The sequence below is a fragment of the Pseudophryne corroboree genome, chromosome 12 (assembly GCF_028390025.1).
Source record: "Pseudophryne corroboree isolate aPseCor3 chromosome 12, aPseCor3.hap2, whole genome shotgun sequence".
Classification (NCBI taxonomy): Eukaryota; Metazoa; Chordata; class Amphibia; order Anura; family Myobatrachidae; genus Pseudophryne; species Pseudophryne corroboree.
Window position 1 is genome coordinate 85,944,632 of NC_086455.1, and position 25,300 is coordinate 85,969,931.

Consider the following 25,300-nt stretch of genomic DNA (forward strand, 5'->3'; position numbering starts at 1 on the left):
CCAAAATCTGTCAATGCCAATTCCACAAGGAAGGTGGGCTCATCTTGGGCGGCTGCCCGAGGGGTCTCGGCTTTACAACTTTGCCGAGCAGCTACTTGGTCAGGGGCAAACACGTTTGCAAAATTCTACAAATTTGATACCCTGGCTGAGGAGGACCTGGAGTTCTCTCATTCGGTGCTGCAGAGTCATCCGCACTCTCCCGCCCGTTTGGGAGCTTTGGTATAATCCCCATGGTCCTTACGGAGTTCCCAGCATCCACTAGGACGTTAGAGAAAATAAGAATTTACTCACCGGTAATTCTATTTCTCGTAGTCCGTAGTGGATGCTGGGCGCCCATCCCAAGTGCGGTTTATCTGCATTACTTGTACATAGTTATTGTTAACTAAATCGGGTTATTGTTGAGCCATCTGTTGAGAGGCTCTATTGTTTCATACTGTTAACTGTGTTTCATATCACGAGTTGTACGGTGTGATTGGTGTGGCTGGTATGAGTCTTACCCGGGATTCAAAATCCTTCCTTATTGTGTACGCTCGTCCGGGCACAGTACCTAACTGAGGCTTGGAGGAGGGTCATAGTGGGAGGAGCCAGTGCACACCAGGTAGTCTAAGATCTTTCTAGAGTGCCCAGCCTCCTTCGGAGCCCGCTATTCCCCATGGTCCTTACGGAGTGCCCAGCATCCACTACGGACTACGAGAAATAGAATTACCGGTGAGTAAATTCTTATTTTTTATAGAAAATAAATAAATAAATTAGTGTTTGGGACTGGGAGGAGGACATGAATGCAATTTTGTTGTCCAGGGCTTCCATTAGTCAAATTACGTCGCATAGTAGCGCCACTTACACAAATTACGCCAGGCAGAGCTCCCTTTTACACATTACAGCAGGTAGAGCCCGTGGCGGAACTAGCGAGCGGTGGGCCCATGTGCGACAAAATGCTTTGGACCCCCTTCCCCATTCCATCCAAGTTTATGTAAAACAGGAGCAGTGCGCGCTGCAGGCATGCGCAAAATATATAGGAGCGTGGCTTCGTGGGGAAGCGGTGTGGCCACAAAATTATACCAATTCATATAACGGTGCATAGTAGTCTCTATTATTCAAATTACGCCGCACAGTAGCACCACTACACCAGGTAGAGCCCCTTTTACACATTACGGCAGACAACTTCCACCTTTTTACACATTACGGCAGACAGTCCCCCTTTTTACACATTACGGCAGACAGTCCCCCTTTTTACACATTACGGCAGACAACGTCCAGCTTTTTACACATTACGGCAGACAACGTCCCCTTATTACACATTACAGCAGACAGTGTCCCCTTTTTACACACTACAGCAGACAGTGTCCCCTTTTTACACATTGCGGCAGACAACGTCCCCCTTTTTACACATTACGGCAGACAACGTCCCCCTTTTTACACATTACGGCAGACAGCGTCTGCCTTTTTAGACATTACGGCAGACAGCGTCCCCTTTTTAGACATTACGGCAGACTGTGTCCCCTTTTTTGACATTACGGCAGACTGCGTCCCCTTTGTACACATTACGACAGACAGTGTCCCCTTTTTTACACATTACAGCACACAGCCCCCCTTTTTTGTACACATTACGACAGGTAGAGCACTTTACACACACCCCTCCCCCCACTCTACCCTTAAGCTGTGGTGTAGTGTAGGTGCAGTGCAGTGTAGTGCAGTACAGTGTAGTGTACTGCACTGCAGTGTAGGTGTAGTGCAGTGCAGTACAGTGTAGTGTAGTGCAGTGTAGTACAGTACAGTACAGTGTAGTGTAGGTGCAGTGTAGTGTAGGTGTAGTGTAGTGCAGTGTAGTGTGGTGTAGTGTAGGTGCAGTGTAGTACAGTGTAGTGTAGTGTAGTGCAGTGTAGGTGTAGTGTAGTGTCAGCCACTTACATGATTTCTTCTTCTGGCTGCAGGCTCCTGACGCGGCGCTCCCTTGGTCTGTACATTGCACTGCAGGCCAAGGGGAGGGGAGGGGAGGGGAGGGGGAGGGGGGGGATGATAAGCAGCACCAGGTGAGAGGGGGGTAGATTAGAGGCACCAGCGGTGGTTGGGGGGAGAGATGAGCGGCAGCTGCACTGATGGTGGGTGGGGGGGGGGGAGATGAGCAGCACCAGCGGGGAGGGAGGGGGGAGAGATGATCAGCACTGGCGGGGGGGGGGGGGGGCGGTAGATGACAGGCACCAGCGTTGGTTGGGGGACCTGGGGGAGAGATGAGCGGCAGCTGCACTGGTGGGGGGGGGGGGGGGGGAGATGAGCAGCACCAGCGGGGAGGGAGGGAGGAGAGATGATCAGCACTGGCGGGGGGGGGGGGGCGGTAGATGACAGGCACCAGCGTTGGTTGGGGGACCCGGGGGAGAGATGAGCGGCAGCTGCACTGATGGTGAGTGGGGGGGGGGGGGGAGATGAGCAGCACCAGCGGGGAGGGAGGGGGGAGAGATGATCAGCACTGGCGCGGGGGGGGGGGGGGGGAGGGGGGTAGATGAGAAGCACCAGCGGGGAGGGAGGGGGGAGAGATGATCAGCACTGGCGCGGGGGGGGAGGGGGGTAGATGAGAAGCACCAGCGGGGAGGGAGGGGGGAGAGATGATCAGCACTGGTGCGGGGGGGGAGGGGGGTAGATGAGAAGCACCAGCAGGGAGGGGGGGGGGGGGAGGGGGGTAGATGAGAAGCACCAGCAGGGAGGGGGGGGGGGAGAGATGATCAGCACTGGTGCGAGGGGGGGGGGAGAGGGGGGTAGATGAGAAGCACCAGCGTGGAGGGTGGGGGGAGAGATGATCAGCACTGGCGCGGGGGGGGGGGGGTAGATGAGTTGCACCAGCGGGGAGGGAGGGGGGATAGATGATCAGCACTGGTGCGGGGGGGGGGGAGGGGGGTAGATGAGAAGCACCAGCAGGGAGGGGGGGGGGGAGAGATGATCAGCACTGGTGCGGGGGAGAGGGGGGTAGATGAGAAGCACCAGCGGCGAGGGAGGGAGGAGAGATGATCAGCACTGGCGGGGGGGGGGGGGGGGTAGATGACAGGCACCAGCGTTGGTTGGGGGACCCGGGGGAGAGATGAGCGGCAGCTGCACTGATGGTGAGTGGGGGAGGAGGGGGGGGAAGATGAGCAGCACTAGCGGGGAGGGAGGGGGGAGAGATGATCAGCACTGGCGCGGGGGGGGGGGGGGGGGAGGGGGGTAGATGAGAAGCACCAGCGATGGTTGGGGGGGGCAGCACTGACGGTGAGCGGCCCGGGGGAGATGATCAGCACCAGGGGTAGGGGCGGTGTTGAGCGACGCCGGCGGTGTGTGGGGGATTAGCGGCGCAGAGCTCTACGCCGCCTAGTCAAGAGGAGAGGTCGTCAGCACCAGGTGACGGGGGTGATGAGCGGCGGCGCCGGCGGTGTGCGGGTGATGCGGGTCTGGCCAGACGAACGGAAGCTGCAGGGACTCAGGTCAGGAGTAGCCCTGCCCATGATCTCATAGTGCCCAATCATATCTGCAGCAGTGACAGGGGCGTGCTTTCATATGGGCAGAAAGCACGCCCCTGTCACTGAGGCACTCACACTGGTGCCGCTTATCCTGGTTTTTGTAATGGGCTTTTACAGCCCTGTCCTTGGCCCCGCCCCCTGCCCGCCCCCCGCGTCCGACCCTTTACCATTATACACAGGAGGCACCGCTCTCGGTGCCTCTAAAAAAAAATTTAACCAGTTTTAAAGTGTAGAAATGATTAAAATAATATAAAGCATATACTTAGGACACAATATGTGTCATAAGTATATTCTTTATATTATTGTAATCATTAATGATAGGGGAGAATGACAGGGGAGGCACTGCCTCCCCTGCCTCCCCTGACTGCACGTCCCTGGTGTCATGGACACCCACGAGTGGGAATAGTCCCTGTTGGTTGGTATGGCGACCGGCGGGATATTCAGGCTTCGGGATCCTAGCATCGGTATTGCGACCCCGCTGGTCACATAACCGCATCCCCCCCTATTCAGGGCACTAACTCACTTCTTCGTCCCTGACTATCATTGGGCATTTGCATACAAAATATCTGTGTCGCAAAGTCCCAGTTCTGTCTCTGACGGGTATATCGCAAGATCTAGCTCATTGGCCTGGCTTCTTCTCAGCAACACATAGCTCAGTCCCCGAGTTTGTTGGTCTTCCCCATCTCCTTCAGGGTTAGACACAAACCTACTGAAACTCAGTGGCTTCCTTGCACAATGAGCCCTGACTGGCTTTCACAAACCCACTTGGGCTAGTTATACAGGCCACAGCCTGACCTGACTGCAGAGTCTAACAATGAGCCACTGCACTCGCCACTCCATATCTAGAATGCATGTTGTATGTGACCGCATTGTTTAAGCCAGTGGTTCTCAACCTCGGTCCTCAAGTACCCGCAACAGTTCATGTTTTCCAGGTCACCTAGCAGTTGAACAGGTGTATTAATTACTCACTGACGCATTATAAAAGACCCACTGATGGAGCAAATTATTTCACTTGCAATTCTGTGAGGAGACCTGGAAAACATGAACTGTTGGGGGTACTTGAGGACCGAGCCGAGGCGGAGAACCACTGGTTTAAACCAAAATCATCTGGTCAGTCCTATTCTTATCACTCTGATTTATAAACATTGCTATTGCTTTCTCATTAGTGCGAAAACATAACACATGCTTCTTTATTTTAGAAGCTTACCAGCACACAGGCTTTTAAAGGTAAGACATCCACCAAGCTATAAAACACCCATGAAATTAGCTGACCCATTTTGGATTTAACGACTAAACGCTAGGATACATGAGTATGCATTTTTTCTGTTCAACACTAATTTGATAGCGATAGCAATGTTTATAATTTTGAGTGATAGAGTAGGACTAATCAGATGGGGAAGACTTTGGCACAGTTGGTCAGCTTATCAAATGTTGCAACCAACATTTCCTGTTTATAAAGCATAGAAAGAGAAACAGTATGCAGTTTTTATTTCTCTTACGTCCTAGAGGATGCTGGGGACTCCAAAAGGACCATGGGGTATAGACGGGATCCGCAGGAGCTTGGGCACACTAAAAAGACTTTGACTGGGTGTGAACTGGCTCCTCCCTCTATGCCCCTCCTCCAGACCTCAGTTAGACTTTGTGCCCAGGAGTGACTGGACACATACTATGGGAGCTCTACTGAGTTTCTCTAGAAAAGACTTTTGTTAGGTTTTTTATATTCAGGGAGACCTGCTGGCTACAGGCTCCCTGCATCGTGGGACTGAGGGGAGAGAAGTCAGACCTACTTCTTCTTAGTTAAAGGCTCTGCTTCTTAGGCTACTGGACACCATTAGCTCCAGAGGGTTGTCACTTGGTTCGCCTAGCTGCTTTTTCCCCGAAGCCGCGCCGTCACCAGGCTCCTTACAAGTGAAAGGGTGCAAAACGGGGGGGAGGGAGTGGGGGGTGGATGGGAGAGGAGCGGGTGCACAGATAAATTGGTGCTTTTTTATCATTAAGGGCAGCGCTATCATCATATAGTATTGTGGTGTGATATATGGGCGCTGGGGTGTGAGCTGGCATACTCCCTCTGTGTTTCTCTCTCCGGGCTTCCCTGTGGGTCTGTCCCCTTGTTTTGGGCAGTGTGGGTGTGTCGGTACTACATGTCGGCATGTCTGAGGCTGAGTGTTCCTCCCCGGAGGAAGGTACTGGGGGCACAGAAAAGGAGTTGGCTATGACTGTCGGCATAGCAGACGCCTGATTTGGTTACTATGTTAAGTACACTTAATGCAAATGTGGCCTTATTGTCTAAGAGGCTGGATAAATCTGAGTCTCAGACACAAGTATGGAGGAAATCCATGGAGGATGCTTTGTCTCAGGTACAGACCCCTTCAGGGTCACAAAAACGTTAGTTTACCCAGATGGTAGATACGGATACCGACACGGACTCTGATTCCGATGTCGATTTCAATGAGGCTACTTCACACCCAAGGGTAGTTAAGAGTATTCAGTACATGATTGTGGCTATTAAAGATGTTTTACGTATTTCTGACGAACCTGCTGTGCAGGACACAAGGATTTGCTTATTTAAAGGGAAAAAAACCTGAGGTGAAGTTTCCCCCCTCTCATGAAATAAATGCTCTATGTGAAAAGGCTTGGGAGTCGCCGGACAAGAGATGGCAGATTCCCAAGAGAATTTTCATGGCGTATCCTTTCCCCTCTGATGACCGGGAAAAATGGGAGTCGTCTCCAAATGTCGACAAGGCTTTATCCAGATTGTCCAAGAAGGTGGCGCTTCCGTCCCCTGACACGGCTGCTCTTAAGGATCCAGCGGATCACAAGCTGGAGACGACATTGAACTAAATTTTCGTTAATACTGGTGCATTGCTCAGGCTTGCGGTGGCGTCGGTATGGGTGAGTAGTGCTATTGCTAAGTGGGATGAGAATTTGGATTCTGATATGGATACCCTTGATAGGGATAACATTCATTTGACTCTTGGTTATATCAAGGACGCTGCAGATTACCTGAAAGATACGGCGAGGGATGTGGGTCTCTTGGGATCAAGAGCCAATGCCATGGCGGTCTCGGCTAGGAGGGCGCTGTAGACTCATCAATGTAATGCTGTTGCCGACTTCAAGAAGAATATGGAAGCTCTCCCTTTTAAAGGTAGTGTCTTGTTTGGTGACGGCCTTGCTGACCTGGTGTCTACCGCTACTGCGGCTAAGTCATCTTTCCTTCCTTATGTCCCCACACAACGGAAAAAGGCACCCCATCATCAGATGCAGTCCTTTCGGCCTAATAGATACAAAAAAGGAAAGGGCTCATCCTTCCTCACTTCAAAAGGTAGAGGAAGGGGAAATCCATCGCATGACGCTGGGGCTCCCCTGCGGGAGTCCGTACCGGTGGTGGGCCGTCTCCGTTTCTTCAGTCAGGTCTGATTTCAATTGGCCTTGGATCCTTGGATCTTAGACATAGTGTCCCAAGGGTACAAACTGGAGTTCCAGGAGATGCCCCCCCACCGCTTTTTCAAGTCGGCCTTGCCAGCTTCTATTCCGGAAAGAGAAGTGGTAACTGCTGCAATATAAAAGCTGTGTCAACAGAGGGTCGTTGTGCCGATTTCCCCGTTCCAACGGGGGGAAGGCTTCTATTCGAGCCTCTTTGTCGTACCGAAACCGGAATGCTCGGTCAGACCGATTCTGAACCTGAAATCCCTCAATCCATACTTGAAAATTTTCAAGTTCAAGATGGAGTCTCTTCGAGCGGTGATCTCCAGCCTCGAAGGGGGGATTTTATGGCGTCAGTCGACATAAAGATGCTTACTTACTCATCCCGATATACCCTCCTCATCAGGCCTTCCTGAGGTTCGCGGTGCAGGATTGTCATTACCAATTTCAGGCGTTGCTGTTTGGGCTTTCCACGGCCCCGAGGGTTTTCACCAAGGTAATGGCGGAAATGATGGTCCTCCTTCGCAAGCAAGGGGTCACAATTATCCCGTACTTGGACGATCTCCTGATAAAGGCGAGGTCCAAGGAACAGTTGTTAAGAAATGTGGATCTCTCCCTGTCGGTTCTGCGACATCACGGTTGGATTCTAAATTTGCCAACGTCTCAGTTGATCCCGGCCACTCGGCTGCCCTTCCTGGGTATGATCCTAGACACGGAGATACAGAGAGTGTTTCTGCCGGAGGACAAAGCTCCGGAAATCCAGACCATGGTCCGGGAGCTTCTGAGGCCGACAAGTGTGTCGATTCATCAATGCACTCGGGTACTAGGGAAGATGGTTGCGGCTTACGAAGCCATTCCGTTTGGCAGGTTTCATACCCGGGTGTTTCAGTGGGATCTGCTGAAAAAATGGTCCGGGTCTCACCTGCACATGCACCGGAAAATAAGTCTATCGTCTAGGGCCAGGATTTCTCTCCTGTGGTGGCTGCAAGGCTCTCATCTTCTAGAGGGACGCCGATTTGGAATCCAGGACTGGGTCCTGCTGACAACAGATGCAAGTCTCCGAGACTGGGGAGCAATCATGCAAGGAAGAAATTTCCAGGGAAAATGGTCAAGCCAGGAATCTTGTCTCCACATAAATGTTCTCGAGTTGAGAGCCATTTACAACGGCCTGCTGCAAGCAAAGAACCTTCTTCAGGGTCTCCCTGCCTGATCCAGTCGGAAAACATAACAGCGGTGGCATACGTAAATTGCCAAGGCGGAACAAGGAGCAGGGCGGCAATGGCGGAGGCCACAAGAATCCTTTGCTGGGCGGAACAGCACGTGAGCGCTCTGTCGGCAGTCTTCCTCCCGGGCGTGGACAACTGGGAAGCAGACTTCCTCAGCAGACATGATCTCCATCCGGGAGAGTGGGCTCTTCATCAAGAGGTATTTGCAGAAGTGACAAGGCGTTGGGAAATTCCTCTGATAGACATGATGGCATCTCGCCTCAACAAGAAGCTTCCGAGGTATTGTTCCAGGTCAAGGGACCCCCAAGCCAGTGCAGTGGACGCCCTGGTGACTCCGTGGGTGTTTCAGTCGGTGTATATGTTCCCTCCGCTTCCTCTTATTCCAAAGGTGCTGAGGATCGTACGACGAACAAGGGTTCAGGCGATACTCGTCGTTACAGATTGGCCACGGAGGGCCTGGTGTCCAGATCTTCAGAAATTACTAGTGGAAGATCCCTGGCCGCTTCCTCTAAGAGAGGACCTGTTACTGCAGGGGCCCTGCATGTTTCTGGACTTACCGCGGCTGCGTTTGACGGCGCCAAATCTTAGCTTGGAAAGGTATTCCTGGGGAGGTCATCCCCACTCTCCTTAAAGCTAGGAAGGAGGTTACGGCGAAACATTATCACCGTATTTGGAGAAAGTATGTTTCGTGGTGTGAAACCAAAGCAGCTCCTGCGGATGCAGGCCTGAAATTGGGTTCCATCAAAGTGCAGATTTCGGCTTTATTTTCTTTCAGAAAGAATTGTCTGTCCTTCCAGAGGTTCAGACTTTCGTGAAGGGAGTTCTGCATATCCATCCTCCATTTGTGGCGCCGTGGGATCTTGTAGTGGTCTTGCAGCTCCTTATGTCTCACTGGTTTGAACCTTTGCGTAAGGTTGAGTTAAAGTTTCTCACTTGGAAAGTGGTCATGCTTTTGGCTCTGGCGTCTGCCAGGCGAGTGTCAGAGTTGGCGGCCTTGTCTCACAAGTGCCCTTATTTGATCTTCCATTCGGATAGAGCGGAATTGAGGACTCGTCAACAATTTCTGCCGAAGGTGGTTTCTTCGTTTCACATTAACCAACCTATCGTGGTGCCTGTGGCTACGGATGCTGTGGCGGTTCCAAAGTCTCTTGATGTTGTAAGAGGTTTGAAAATTTACGTCACCAGAACGGCTATTACCAGGAAAACAGAGGCTTTGTTTGTCCTGTATGCTTCCAACAAGATTGGAAATCCTGCTTCTAAGCAGACTATTGCTCGCTGAATTTGTAATACGATTCAGCAAGCTCATTCTTCGGCTGGGCTAACGTTGCCGAAGTCAATAAAGGCCCATTCTACCAGAAAAGTGGGCTCATCTTGGGCGGCTGCCCGAGGGGTCTTGGCACTTCAGCTTTGCCGAGCAGCTACATGGTCGGGTTCAAACACCTTTGCTAAGTTTTATAAGTTTGATACCCTGGCTGATGAGGACCTCATGTTTGCTCAATCGGTGCTGCAGAGTCGTCCGCACTCTCCCGCCCGTTCTGGAGCTTTGGTATAGACCACATGGTACTTTTGGAGTCCCCAGCATCCTCTAGGACGTAAGAGAAAATAGGATTTCTCTTACGTCCTAGAGGATGCTGGGGACTCCGGAAGGACCATGGGGTATAGACGGGCTCCGCAGGAGACATGGGCACTCTAAGACTTTAGATGGGTGTGAACTGGCTCCTCCCTCTATGCCCCTCCTCCAGCCAGACCTCAGTTAGATCCTGTGCCCAGAGGAGACTGAATGCACTACAGGGGAGCTCTACTGAGTTTCTCTGAAAAGACTTTTGTTAGGTTTTTTATTTTCAGGGTGCACTGTTGGCAACAGGCTCCCTGCTTCGTGGGACTGAGGGGAGAGAAGCAGACCCACTTTCCTGGACTGATGGGCACTGCTTCTTAGGCTACTGGACACCATTATCTCCAGAGGGTCGGAACACAGGTGTCGTCCTTGCTGTTCGCCCCAGAGCCGCGCCGCCGCCCTCCTCACAGAGCCGGAAGATTGAAGCCGGGTAAGTATAGGAAGCAAGAAGACTTCAAAGGCGGCAGAAGACTTCAGATCTTCATGAGGTACCGCACAGCGGTCGCGCTGCGCGCCATTGCTCCCACAACACACACAGGCACAGCAAGGATGCAGGGCGCAGGGGGGTCGCCCTGGGCAACACTTTTTACCTCATATAAGACTGGCACACGTATATAGATACTGCGGAGGCAGTATATAATAAATCCCCTGCCAGTATAATAAAAATAGCGGGACCGAAGCCCGCCGTCGAGGGGGCGGAGCTTGATCTTCCAGCACTAACCAGCGCCATTTTCTCCACAGCATGCTGCAGAGAAGCTGCTCTCGGACTCTCCCCTGCTGAACAAGTAACAGGGCAAAAACGAGGGCGGGGCACATTTATTTGGTGCTAATTCTATATATAAAGCTCTGTACAGGCTGGGACTTTGTTTCAGTATCTAGTGGCTCTGGGTGTGTGCTGGCATACTCTCTCTCTGTCTCTCCAAAGGGCCTTATTGTGGGTCTGTCCCCATATTCATATGTCCCAGTGTGTGTGGGGGTGTCAGTACGTGTGTGTCGACATGTCTGAGGCGGAAGGCTCGTCTAGGGAGGAAGCAGACCAGATGGTGGTGGTGTCTCTGTCGGCACAGCCGACACCTGATTGGACATGTGGAATGTTTTAAATGCTAATGTGGCTTTATTACATAAGAGATTGGACAAAGCAGAGTCCAGGTAAAAAGCAGGGAGTCAATCCATGGCTGTTACTGTGTCACAAGACCCTTCAGGGTCCCATAAACGTCCCTTTTACCAGATAGCAGACACTGATACCGACACGGATTCAGACTCCAGTGTCGACTATGATGATGCAAGGTTGCACCCAAGAGTATTCAATATACGATTATTGCAATAAAATATGTTTTGCATATCACAGAGGACCCTTCTGTCCCTGACACGAGGGTCTGCATGTTTAAGGAAAAGAAACCTGAGGTAACGTTTCCCCCATCTCATGAGCTGAACGCTTTATTTGAAAAGGCTTGGGAAACTCCAGACAAGAGACTGCAGGTTCCCAAGAGAATTATTATGGTGTAACCCTTCCCCTCAAAGGACAGGGTACGGTGGGAATCCTCGCCCACGGTGGACAAGGCCTTGACGTGCTTGTCCAAAAAGGTGGCACTACCGTCCCCGGACACGGCGGCCCTAAAGGATCCTGCGGATCGCAGGCAGGAAACTACCTTAAAATGAATTTATGCGACTACGGGAGCCCTGCTCAGACCTGCAGTAGCGTCGGCATGGGTGGGTAGCGCAATTGCAGCTTGGGCAGATAACTTGTCATCTGACATTGACACCCTAGATAAAGATAGTATTTTGTTGACCTTAGGGCACATCAAGGACGCAGCGTTATATATGAGAGAGGCTGCGAGAGATATTGGGCTTTTGGGTTCAAGAGCCAATGCCATGGCAGTTTCTGCTAGAAGGTCCCTGTGGACCCGTCAATGGACAGGTGATGCTGACTCAAAGAGACATATGGAGGCTTTGCCTTACAAAGGTGAAGCTTTATTTGGGGAGGGCCTCGCAGACCTGGTTTCCACAGCTACCGCGGGTAAGTCTTCTTTTTTGCCTTACGTTCCCCCACAGCAGAAGAAAACACCTCAATACCAGATGCAGTCCTTTCGGTCTCATAAGTTCAGAAAGGGGCGTGGCTCTTCCTTCCTCGCCAGAGGTAGAGGGAAAAGAACACCAGCTACGACTAGTTCCCAGGAACAAAGATCCTCCCCGGCCTCTACAAAATCCACCGCATGACGCTGGGGCTCCGCTGCGGGAGTCCGCACCGGTGGGGGCACGTCTTCGACTCTTCAGCCAGGTCTGGGTTCAGTCGGATTTGGATCCTTGGGAGGTCGAAATTGTATCCCAAGGCTACAAGCTGGAGTTCGAAGATGTGCCTCCACACCGATTTTTCAAATCAGCCTTGCCAGCTTCTCCCCCAGAGAGGGAAATAGTTTCAGCTGCCATACAAAAGCTGTGTCAACAGCAAGTGATTATCAGGGTTCCCCTAGTGCAACAGGGGAAAGGGTTTTATTCAACCCTATTTGCGGTCCCGAAGCCGGATGGCTCGGTCAGACCAATTCTGAATCTAAAATCCCTAAACCTATATTTGAAGAAGTTCAAATTCAAGATGGAATCTCTCCGGGCAGTGATCTCCAGCCTGGAAGGGGGGAATTTTATGGTGTCACTAGACATAAAGGATGCATACCGTCATGTCCCCATATATCCTCATCAGGCGTACCTGAGATTCGCTGTACAGGATTGTCATTACCAGTTTCAGACGTTGCCGTTAGGGCTTTCCACGGCCCCGAGAATTTTCACTAAGGTAATGGCGGAAATGATGGTGCTCCTGCGCAAGCAGGGGGTCATAATTATCCCATACTTGGACGATCTCCTGATAAAGGCAAGATCGAGAGATCAGTTACTAAAAAGCGTGTCTCTCTCCATGAGAGTACTACAACACCACGGCTGGATTCTAAATCTACCAAAGTCGCAGTTGGTTCCGACAACTCGGCTGTCATTTTTGGGCATGATTCTGGACACGGAAAAAAAGAGGGTTTTTCTCCCAATGGAAAAAGCCCAGGAACTCCAGAACATGGTCAAGGACCTGCTGAAACCAAAAAGAGTGTCAGTTCACCAATACACTCGAGTATTGGGAAAGATGGTGGCGGCCTATGGGGCTATTCCGTTCGGCAGGTTCCATGCGAGAACTGTTCAGTGGGACCTTCTGAACAAGTAGTCAGGATCCCATCTACAGATGCTTCTGAGGATAAGCCTGTCCCCCAGGGCCAGGGTCTCTCTCCTGTGGTGGCTCCAGAGTGCTCACCTTCTAGAGGGTCGCAGGTTTGGCATTCAAGATTGGGTTCTTGTGACCACGGACGCGAGCCTCCCGAGTATGGGGAGCAGTCACACAAGGAAAAAAATTTCAGGGAATATGGTCAAGCTAGGAGGCTTGTCTACACATCAATGTGCTGGAATTAAGGGCCATATACAACGGCCTGCAACAGGCGGAGAATCTTCTTCGCAACCTACCCGTTCTGATACAGTCAGACAACGTCACAGCCTTGGCGCATGTAAACCGCCAGGGCGGGTCAAGGAGCAGAGCAGCAATGGCAGAAGCCACCAGGATTCTTCGCTGGGCGGAAAATCATGTAAGCACTCTGTCAGCGGTCTTCATTCTGGGAGTAGACAACTGGGAGGCAGACTTCCTCAGCAGGCACGATCTCCATCCAGGAGAGTGGGGACTTCATCAAGAAGTCTTTGCAGAGAAAACAAGTCGTTGGGGACTTCCTCAAATAGACATGATGGCGTCACGCCTCAACAGAAAGCTTCGGACGTATTGTTCCAGGTTGAGGGACCCTCAGGCAGTGGTGGTGGACGCCCTGGTGACACCGTGGGTGTTTCAGTCGGTCTATGTGTTCCTTCCGCTTCCACTTATCTCAAAAATATTGAGAATAATAACACGAACAAGAGTGCAGACAATACTCATTGTCCCAGATTGGCCTTGAAGGGCCTGGTATTCAGATCTTCAGGAAATGATCACAGAAGATCCGTGGCCTCTTCCTCCCAGGGAGGACCTGTTGCAACAGGGGCCCTGTGTGTTCCAAGACTTACCGCGGTTACGTTTGACGGCATGGCGGTTGAACACCAAATCCTAGCTAGGAAAGGTATTCCGGGGGAAGTCATCCCTACTCTACTTAAAGCTAGGAAGGAGGTAACGGCGAAGCACTATCACCGTATCTTTAGGAAATATGTATCTTGGTGTGAAGCCAATAATGCTCCTACGGAAGATTTTTAGCTAGGTCGTTTTCTCTATTTTCTACAGACAGGAGTGGATATGGGCCTAAAGTTAGGCTCCATTAAGGTGCAGATTTCGGCCTTATCTATATTCTTTCAGAAGGAATTGGCTTCTCTCCCAGAAGTCCAGACTTGTGTAAAGGGAGTGCTGCACATCCAACCTCCTTTTGTGCCCCAGTGGCACCGTGGGACCTTAACGTGGTGTTACAGTTCCTTAAATCACACTGGTTTGAACCTCTTCAAACCGTTGAATTAAAATTTCTCACTTGGAAAGTGGTCATGTTGTTGGCCTTGGCATCTGCGGGGCGGGTGTCCGAATTGGCGGCTTTGTCTCACTAGAGCCCCTATCTGATTTTCCATGTGGATCGAGCAGAGTTGAGGACTCGTCCTCAATTTCTGCCTAAAGTGTTTTCGTCGTTTTATATGAACCAACCTATTGTGGTGCCTGTGGCTACGGGTGACGTGGAGGATTCCAAGTCACTTGATGTAGGCAGGGCCTTAAAAATTTATGTAGCCAGGACGGCTCGGGTTAGGAAAACAGAGGCACTGTTTGTCCTGTATGCAGCCAACAAGGTTGGCGCTCCTGCTTCTAAGCAGACTATTGCTCGCTGGATCTGTAACACGATTTAGCAGGCTCATTCTACGGTTGGATTGCCGTTACCAAATTCGGTAAAGGCCCATTCCACTAGGAAGGTGGGCTCTTCTTGGGCGGCTGCCCGAGGCGTCTCGGCATTACAGCTTTTCCGAACAGCTACTTGGTCGGGTTCAAACACTTTTGCAAAATTCTACAAGTTTGATACCTTGGCTGAGGAGGACCTCATGTTTGCTCAATCGGTGCTGCATAGTCATCCGCACTCTCCCGCCCAGTCTGTAGCTTTGGTATAAACCCCATGGTCCTTACGGAGTCCCCAGCATCCTCTAGGACGTAAGAGAAAATAAGATTTTAAACCTACCGGTAAATCTTTTTCTCCTAGTCCGTAGAGGATGCTGGGCGCCCGTCCCAGTGCAGACAAATTCTGCAAGGCTTGTATATAGTTGTTGCTTACATAAGGGTTATGTTACAGTTGAGATCAGTCTCTGGCTGATGCTGTTTTGTTCATACTGTTAACTGGTTTAGTATATACCATGCTGTACGGTGTGTATGGTGTGGGCTGGTATCTTAGATTAACAAAAATCCTTTCCTCGTACTGTCCGTCTCCTCTGTGCACAGTTCTGTAACTGAGGTCTGGAGGAGGGGCATAGGGGGAGGAGCCAGTTCACACCCATCTAAAGTCTTAGAGTGCCCATGTCTCCTGCGGAGCCCGTCTATACCCCATGGTCCTTACGGAGTCCCCAGCATCCTCTATGGACTAGGAGAGAAAGATTTACCGGTAGGTTTAAAATCTTATTTCTCTGACGTCCTAGTGGATGCTGGGGACTCCGTCAGGACCATGGGGACCAGCGGCTCCGCAGGAGACAGGGCACAAAATTTAAAAGTTTGACCACTAGGTGGTGTGCACTGGCTCCTCCCCCTATGACCCTCCTCCAGTTAGGTTTTTGTGCCCGTCCGAGCAGGGTGCAATCTAGGTGGCTCACCTAAAGAGCTGCTTAGAAAAAGTTTTATTAGTTTTTTTATTTTCAGTGAGTACTGCTGGCAACAGGCTCACTGCAACGAGGGACTTAGGGGAGAAGAAGTGAACTCACCTGCGTGCAGGATGGATTGGCTTCTTAGGCTACTGGACACTAGCTCCAGAGGGACGATCACAGGTACAGCCTGGATGGGTCACCGGAGCCGCGCCGCCGACCCCCTTGCAGATGCCGAAAAGAGAAGAGGTCCAGAAACCGGCGGCTGAAGACTTCTCAGTCTTCATGAGGTAGCGCACAGCACTGCAGCTGTGCGCCATTGCTCTCGGCACACTTCACACCAACGGTCACTGAGGGTGCAGGGCGCTGGGGGGGGCGCCCTGGGCAGCAATGAGAAATACCTATTCTGGCTAAAATACATCACATATAGCCCCTGGGGCTATATGGATGTATTTAACCCCTGCTAGGTTTTCAGAAAAAACGGGAGAAGAAGCCCGCCGAAAAGGGGGCGGGGCCTATTCTCCTCAGCACACAGCGCCATTTTCCTACACAGCTCCGCTGCTAGGAAGGCTCCCAGGCTCTCCCCTGCACTGCACTACAGAAACAGGGTAAAAACAGAGAGGGGGGGCACTTATTTGGCGATATTAACAATATTTGAGCTGCTATAAGGGGAACACACTTATTTAAGGTTGTCCCTATATATTTATAGCGCTTGGGTGTGTGCTGGCAAACTCTCCCTCTGTCTCCCCAAAGGGCTAGTGGGGTCCTGTCTTCTATCAGAGCATTCCCTGTGTGTCTGCTGTGTGTCGGTACGCGTGTGTCGACATGTATGAGGACGATGTTGGTGTGGAGGCGGAGCAATTGCCTGTAATGGTGATGTCACCCCCTAGGGAGTCGACACCAGAATGGATGGCTTTATTTATGGAATTACGTGATACTGTCAGCACGCTGCAAAGGTCGGTGGACGACATGAGACGGCCGGCAAACCAGTTAGTACCTGTCCAGGCGTCTCAAACACCGTCAGGGGCTGTAAAACGCCCTTTACCTCAGTCGGTCGACACAGACCCAGACACGGACACCGAATCCAGTGTCGACGGTGAAGAAACAAACGTATTTTCCAGTAGGGCCACACGTTATATGATCACGGCAATGAAGGAGGTTTTGCATATCTCTGATACTGCAAGTACCACAAAAAGGGGTATTATGTGGGGTGTGAAAAAACTACCGGTAGTTTTTCCTGAATCAGAGGAATTGAATGAAGTGTGTGATGAAGCGTGGCTTACCCCCGATAGAAAACTGCTAATTTCAAAGAAGTTATTGGCATTATACCCTTTCCCGCCAGAGGTTAGGGCGCGCTGGGAAACACCCCCTAGGGTAGATAAGGCGCTCTCACGCTTATCAAAGCAAGTGGCGTTACCGTCGCCAGAGACGGCCGCCCTCAAGGAACCAGCTGATAGGAGGCTGGAGAATACACTAAAAAGTATATACACACATACGGGTGTTATACTGCGACCAGCAATCGCCTCAGCCTGGATGTGCAGTGCTGGGGTTGCTTGGTCGGAGTCACTGACTGAAAATATTGATACCCTGGATAGGGACAGTATTTTACTGACTATAGAGCATTTAAAGGATGCATTTCTATATATGCGAGATGCACAGAGAGATATTTGCACTCTGGCATCAAGAGTAAGTGCGATGTCCATATCTGCCAGAAGAAGTTTATGGACGCGACAGTGGTCAGGTGATGCGGATTCCAAACGGCATATGGAAGTATTGCCGTATAAGGGGGAGGAATTATTTGGGGTCGGTCTATCGGATCTGGTGGCCACGGCAACAGCCGGGAAATCCACCTTTTTACCTCAGGTCACCTCCCAGCAGAAAAAGACGCAGTCTTTTCAGCCGCAGTCCTTTCGTTCCTATAAGAACAAGCGAGCAAAAGGACATTCATATTTGCCCCGAGGCAAAGGAAAGGGTAAGAGACTGCAGCAAGCAGCTCCTTCCCAGGAGCAGAAGTCCTCCCCGGCTTCTGCAAAGGCCTCAGCATGACGCTGGGACCATACAAGCGGACTCAGGGGCGGTGGGGGGTCGCCTCAAGAATTTCAGCGCACAGTGGGCTCACTCTCAGGTGGACCCCTGGATCCTGCAGGTAGTATCTCAGGGTTACAGGTTGGAATTCGAGAAGTCTCCCCCTCGCCGGTTCCTGAAGTCTGCTTTGCCAACGTCACCCTCCGACAGGGCGACGGTATTGGAAGCCATTCACAAGCTGTATTCTCAGCAGGTGATAGTCAAGGTACCCCTTCTACAACAGGGAAAGGGGTATTACTCCACACTATTTGTGGTACCGAAGCCGGACGGCTCGGTAAGACCTATTCTAAATCTGAAATCTCTGAACCTGTACATACAAAAATTCAAGTTCAAGATGGAGTCACTCAGAGCAGTGATAGCGAATCTGGAAGAAGGGGACTTTATGGTGTCCTTGGACATCAAGGATGCTTACCTTCATGTCCCAATTTGCCCTTCACACCAAGGGTACCTCAGGTTCGTGGTACAAAACTGTCATTATCAGTTTCAGACGCTGCCGTTTGGATTGTCCACGGCACCCCGGGTCTTTACCAAGGTAATGGCCGAAATGATGATCCTTCTTCGAAGAAAAGGCGTATTAATTATCCCTTACTTGGACGATCTCCTGATAAGGGCAAGATCCAGAGAACAGCTGGAGGTCGGAGTAGCACTAACCCAAGTAGTGCTCCAACAGCACGGGTGGATTCTGAATTTTCCAAAATCCCAACTGATCCCGACGACACGTCTGCTGTTCCTAGGGATGATTCTGGACACTGTTCAGAAAAAGGTATTTCTTCCGGAGGAGAAAGCCAGGGAGTTATCCGAACTCGTCAGGAACCTCCTAAAACCAGGGAGAGTGTCTGTGCATCAATGCACAAGAGTCCTGGGAAAAATGGTGGCTTCTTACGAAGCGATTCCATTCGGCAGATTACATGCACAAATTTTTCAGTGGGATCTGCTGGACAAATGGTCCGGATCGCATCTGCAGATGCATCAGCGGATAAAATTGTCGACAAGGACAAGGGTGTCTCTGCTATGGTGGTTGCAGAGTGCTCATCTGTTAGAGGGCCGCAGATTCGGCATACAGAACTGGGTCCTAGTGACCACGGATGCCAGCCTGAGAGGCTGGGGAGCGGTCACACAGGGAAGAAACTTCCAGGGCGTGTGGTCAAGCCTGGAAACGTCTCTTCACATAAATATACTGGAACTAAGAGCAATCTACAATGCTCTAAGCCTGGCAAAACCTCTGCTTCAGGGTCAGCCGGTGTTGATCCAGTCGGACAACATCACGGCAGTCGCCCACGTAAACAGACAGGGCGGCACAAGAAGCAGGAGGGCAATGGCAGAAGCTGCAAGGATTCTTCGCTGGGCAGAAAATCATGTGATAGCACTGTCAGCAGTATTCATCCCGGGAGTGGACAACTGGGAAGCAGACTTCCTCAGCAGACACGATCTTCACCCGGGAGAGTGGGGACTTCATCCAGAAGTCTTCCACATGATTGTGGTCCATTGGGAAAGACCAATGGTGGACATGATGGCGTCCCGCCTCAACAAAAAACTGGACAGGTATTGCGCCAGGTCAAGAGACCCTCAGGCAATAGCTGTGGACGCTCTGGTAACACCATGGGTGTACCAGTCAGTGTATGTGTTCCCTCCTCTGCCTCTCATACCCAAGGTACTGAGAATTATACGGCAAAGGGGAGTAAGAACGATACTAGTGGCTCCGGACTGGCCAAGAAGGACTTGGTACCCGGAACTTCAGGAGATGCTCACGGAAGATCCGTGGCCTCTACCTCTAAGAAGGGATCTGCTTCAGCAGGGACCGTGTCTATTCCAAGACTTACCGCGGCTGCGTTTGACGGCATGGCGGTTGAACGCCGGATCCTAAGGGAAAAAGGCATTCCGGAAGAGGTCATCCCTACCCTGGTCAAAGCCAGGAAGGAGGTGACTGCACAACATTATCACCGCATTTGGAGAAAATATGTTGCGTGGTGTGAGGCCAGGAGGGCCCCGACGGAGGAATTTCAACTGGGTCGATTCCTACATTTCCTGCAAACAGGATTGTCTATGGGCCTCAAATTAGGGTCCATTAAGGTTCAAATTTCGGCCCTGTCGATTTTCTTCCAAAAAGAATTGGCTTCAGTTCCTGAAGTCCAGACTTTTGTAAAAGGAGTACTACATATACAGCCCCCGGTTGTGCCCCCAGTGGCACCGTGGGATCTCAATGTAGTTTTGGATTTTCTCAAATCCCATTGGTTTGAGCCACTCAAATCGGTGGATTTGAAATATCTTACATGGAAAGTAACCATGCTACTGGCCCTGGCTTCAGCCAGGAGAGTGTCGGAATTGGCGGCTTTATCGTATAAAAGCCCATATCTGATTTTCCATTCGGACAGGGCAGAATTGAGGACGCGTCCTCAGTTTCTTCCTAAGGTGGTATCAGCATTTCACCTGAACCAGCCTATTGTGGTGCCTGCGGCTACTAGCGATTTGGAGGATTCCAAGTTGCTGGACGTTGTCAGAGCATTGAAAATATATATTTCAAGGACGGCTGGAGTCAGAAAATCTGACTCGCTGTTTATACTGTATGCACCCAACAAGCTGGGTGCTCCTGCTTCTAAGCAGACGATTGCTCGTTGGATTTGTAGCACAATTCAACTGGCACATTCTGTAGCAGGCCTGCCACAGCCTAAATCTGTCAATGCCCACTCCACAAGGAAGGTGGGCTCATCTTGGGCGGCTGCCCGAGGGGTCTCGGCATTACAACTCTGCCGAGCAGCTACGTGGTCAGGGGAGAACACGTTTGTAAAATTCTACAAATTTGATACCCTGGCTAAGGAGGACCTGGAGTTCTCTCATTCGGTGCTGCAGAGTCATCCGCACTCTCCCGCCAGTTTGGGAGCTTTGGTATAATCCCCATGGTCCTGACGGAGTCCCCAGCATCCACTAGGACGTCAGAGAAAATAAGAATTTACTCACCGGTAATTCTATTTCTCGTAGTCCGTAGTGGATGCTGGGCGCCCATCCCAAGTGCGGATTGTCTGCAATACTTGTACATAGTTATTGTTACAAAAAAATCGGGTTGTTTATTGTTGTGAGCCATCTTTTCAGAGGCTCCTACGTTTATCATACTGTTAACTGGGTTCAGATCACAAGTTGTACGGTGTGATTGGTGTGGCTGGTATGAGTCTTACCCGGGATTCAAAATCCTTCCTTATTGTGTACGCTCGTCCGGGCACAGTATCCTGGCTGAGGCTTGGAGGAGGGTCATAGGGGGAGGAGCCAGTGCACACCACCTAGTGGTCAAACTTTTAAATTTTGTGCCCTGTCTCCTGCGGAGCCGCTGGTCCCCATGGTCCTGACGGAGTCCCCAGCATCCACTACGGACTACGAGAAATAGAATTACCGGTGAGTAAATTCTTATTTTTTAATACCTACCGGTAAATCCTTTTCTCCTAGTCCGTAGAGGATGCTGGGCGCCCATCCCAGTGCGGACTGTTACTTGCAGTTGTATTATTACTGGTTATATTTGATTACACGTGGGTTGTGTATTATTAGTTATATTCAGCTTGTTGCTGTTGTTAGTTGATACTGTTATCTGGTTTGCTGCTACTCCGGTTGTACGGTATGTTTGTGGTGTGGGCTGGTATGTTTCTCGCCCTTAGTTTAAACAAAAATCCTTTCCTCGAAATGTCCGTCTCTCCTGGGCACAGTTCCTATAACTGAGGTCTGGAGGAGGGGCATAGAGGGAGGAGCCAGTTCACACCCAGTCAAAGTCTTTTTAGTGTGCCCAAGCTCCTGCGGATCCCGTCTATACCCCATGGTCCTTTTGGAGTCCCCAGCATCCTCTACGGACTAGGAGAAAAGGATTTACCGGTAGGTATTAAAATCCTTTTTTTTTAATCTATATGGTGAATGCAGAGCTTCTGTGATGTGTGTATTTCTGCCGCTGGTTACATTGATTTCCACAGGGAAAACATTGGTGTATAGAGTGGATCTTGATCCAGAGGCACCAACAGGCTAAAGCTTTAGGCTGTCCCAGGATGCAGTGGGGCCTCCTCTATAACCCCGCCTCCAAGCAATAAGAGCTCAGTTTCGAGTTGGTGCCTGCAGCAGCAGGTCACCTAACAGGAGGTCTGCATTTGGGCGGCACTGAAAAGCTTTTTCTGCAGAATTTTTTTATCTTAGCTGGGCTGTCAGTGATGAATGTCTTTGTGACTATTCAACACTGCAGCTCCATCACCTCCCAAGTGGCATCTCATACTTCCGCAGCTTGGTTCCCGGGTACTTGCGGTGGAGACGTCCCGACTTAGGCACACAGTCGCAGACCGCTCTCCTGGATTGCGTGGCTGATACGGGGAGGAGGTAAGAGGGCCCCCCAGGCGGGACCCACCATTAAATTGTGTTCTGTCCGTGACCTAGAGAGATGGGTCGCGGCGCTGGCGTGGACACTGTCACTGGACAGGGACCCCCCCGGGGCGTCTGAGTACAGGTCAGGTCAGGGTGTGACTGGTCCACAGGGATACAGGGGAAACCACCTGTGGGCCCTACTGCCTGAGGGCCCACCCCCTCCTCTAGGGATCAGATTCCAGCCTGTGCGGTTACTAATCTAGTACATTATCATGAATGCACTTCAGTATTTACTGTGTATATTATCTAGGGGACCAACCCATACAAAATGGTTAGGCAAACCAATGTGGCGGCTGGGCACACCCCTCTTCAGACTGGCGACACCCCTAAACATGGGCTCCTACCACTGTATTACCCCGGTGGGCCCTACATGCCCCAGTTTGACACTGGGTCGGGTGTACTAATACCCCATTTAATAAGGCTCACAGTACCTGGGGTGAAAGTCCAGCATAGGGGAGCCGGCGCTTGACATTTAGCCCCTCCCCCGGCCCATGGCACCATCTCCTCGCAGATTTCCCGCCCTGGAGCTGCCTCACACTCTCCCTCACTTCCTGATTGAGATGCTGGGCGCCATCTTCTGAGCATAGCTGCTGCTGGTCTCCGGGATTGCAGGGCAAGGTCTCCCTTTTAAAGCCGCCTATACACAGCGCTGAGACTTTACAAACACTTGAGTATCCTACATGTCTTGTCACAGACAGCGTTAGTTGAGAAAGTGTACCTGCTACAGAATATATTGTATAAGTACTCTGATATATCCTCCGGTCACCGACTGCGCTATGAGATATATATAGATATAGAGATAGATAGATATTAGCACAATAAATTAGCACAATAAAGCTGCACTGGACTAGTATATGTGTGTGTGTGTGTGTGTGTGTGTGTGTGTGTATGTATGTATGTATATATATATATATATATATATATATATATATATATATATATACTAGTTCAGTGCAGCTTTATTGTGCTAATTATTTCTGCATTGCCTGTGACTGTGTGTGACTGTATCTGCTGTGTGGTTTCACTCTGTGTTTCCCAGATATAACTGTCACTGTATTCTGTACCCTTAGGGGCTAGGTGCGTCTCGGTCTCATAATATAGTGCTATACAGTATTTATCCAGTATGTATATTCTACTGTGTATTCTGTCACATAATACAGGATTTATTAGCAGGTATTGTACTTTGCCTGGGTTTATCGTGCTAAGTCACTCTGTTGCATTCTCATATAATGTCTAACAGAAAGGGCAGTAAATCAGTGGAAGCTCCTGCACCATCAGAGCATGCTCCAAGGATTTACCAGAGGGGGAAGTGTTATATGATCGTCTGTGTACTAATTGTCATACACCTCCCAGTCAATCCGCAGCTCCTGCATCTACACTGGAGCCACCCTGGGCTGCGTTCACCAACCTACTGGGTACTCTGATGGAACGCCTAGTGCCCCCTATGGGACCACCGGTGACACTGCCACCACATGTTGTCCCTATGGTTAATAAGCCTTGGGCAGGAAATTTGTCTTACCAACTGCAGAAATTAACTCAGTCTCTGGTTAGACAGAAATCGACACCAGGTCACTCCCGTGTCTCTGGGTCCTCTAATGGGGCTGCTTCCTCCTCACAATCCACAAACCTCTCTGATGTCTCATCTGAAGAGGAGGGGAAGCATACGGTCCTGTCAGACACTGAATCCTGTGTTACTGATGTGGATTCTCTCTTGCAGATTGATGCCTCTGCCTTAGTGGTTTCTATTAAGCATATCCTTCAAATCACTGATGATGAGGATTCCACTACTGTGGCAAAGAAAACTGATAACTTTAACCAGCAGAAGGTGGTTAAAACTATTTTACCCCATTCTAATCATCTTGTGGCCATCAGACGGAAACCCTGGTCTAATCCAGGGAAGAAATTCCCTCTGCCAAAACAAGCCTTGGCTCGCTATTCTCTTCCTACAAAGTTATGTAACATTTAGGAAACTCTACCGCCGGTGGATTCTCACGTCACCGCCTCGTGGTGTCGTCCACACTCTGCCTGTCACCACTGTCACCTCATTGAAGAAACCGACAGATAATCGTGTGGAGGGATGCCTGAAATCTATATACTCCCTTACTGGAGCCATTCATAGACCCATTATAGCTGCCTTCTGGGCTGCAAAAGGTGTTGAGGCGTGGGTTCAGGCATTAGAGGAAGAGCTGCCCGAGGATATATCTGACAATGCCAGACAATACCTGTCTCACATTACCACTGCCACCTATTACATTCAGGAGGCGTCCTCTGAGGCGGGTGTCTTGGCAGCCAATGCGTCGACCACGTCTGGCCTGGCTCGACGCATTCTGTGGTTGAGGTCATGCAAAGTGGACCTCGACTCCAAAAACACCTTGGAGCTACTCCCCTTCACTTGGGGACATTTTGTTTAGGGAAGATCTGAATAAAATAGTGTTAGCACCTGCTAAGACTGCCTTTTCCCCTTTATACACTGAAGGCAAAAGGTACCACTTTTCATTCCTTTCGGCCTCAAGGGAAAGCAAAAGGTCAGGCATACCGAGACAATCTCGTGCTCCCAAAACCACAAAGCCCAAGCCAAAACAGTCCTGGGCAACCCGTCAGCCTGCTTCAATTCATGACAAGCCTGCTGCATGACTGAGCGAGACTCCCTCTGGGGAATCCCAGGGTGCGAGGCTGACTTCTACAGTTTGCCCAGGTCTCTTTAAAGACCACCTCAGATGCATGGGTACTGGAAGTTGTCTCTCATGGGTACTCTGTCTCGTTCAAGAGACGTCCCCCTCGCCAGTTCTGCACTACGGCCCTCCCTTTAGATCCTACAAACTGTTGTGAGTTCCCTCCTGAGTACAGGAGTGGTTATGCCGGTACCTCAGTCTCAGAGAGGCAGAGGTAATTATTCTGGTCCTTCTGGCCTATACTAAATCTCAAATCACTGAACAAGTTTGAGAGAGTGCCCAGGTTTTGTATGGAAACACGGCACTCCATTGTGCTGGCTATAGAACCTGGAGACTATATGGTATCCCTGAATATACAGGATGCATATCTGCATATTCCTATTGCCATATCACATCAGCGGTTCCTGCGGTTTGCTATTGGAAACATTCACTTCCAATTCCAGGCTCTGCCATTTGGACTGGCTACGGCTCCTCGGATCTTTACCAAGATCATGGCCATGATGACAGCCCAGCTCTGTCACCAGGGAGTCAGAATCCTGCCATATTTGGATGATCTGCTGATTCTGGCAAATTCCCACAAAGTCCTCC

The 25,300-nt window shown here is 50.6% G+C and overlaps 1 protein-coding gene across 16 annotated transcripts in view; it reads left to right on the forward strand.

Annotated features, from left to right (window-relative positions):
• The window catches only part of LOC134980775 (protein SIX6OS1-like), a 987,982-nt gene that overhangs the window by 321,984 nt on the left and 640,698 nt on the right, over positions 1-25,300 (forward strand). For 6 of the 16 annotated variants that reach the window (XM_063947742.1, XM_063947739.1, XM_063947740.1 and 3 more), the window contains one exon: positions 4,685-4,712. The exons of the other annotated variants lie outside the window; for them this stretch is intronic. In XM_063947742.1, the coding sequence (XP_063803812.1) occupies positions 4,685-4,712 (28 nt within the window). The remainder of the gene's footprint in view (positions 1-4,684; positions 4,713-25,300) is intronic. 16 annotated transcript variants of the gene reach the window in all.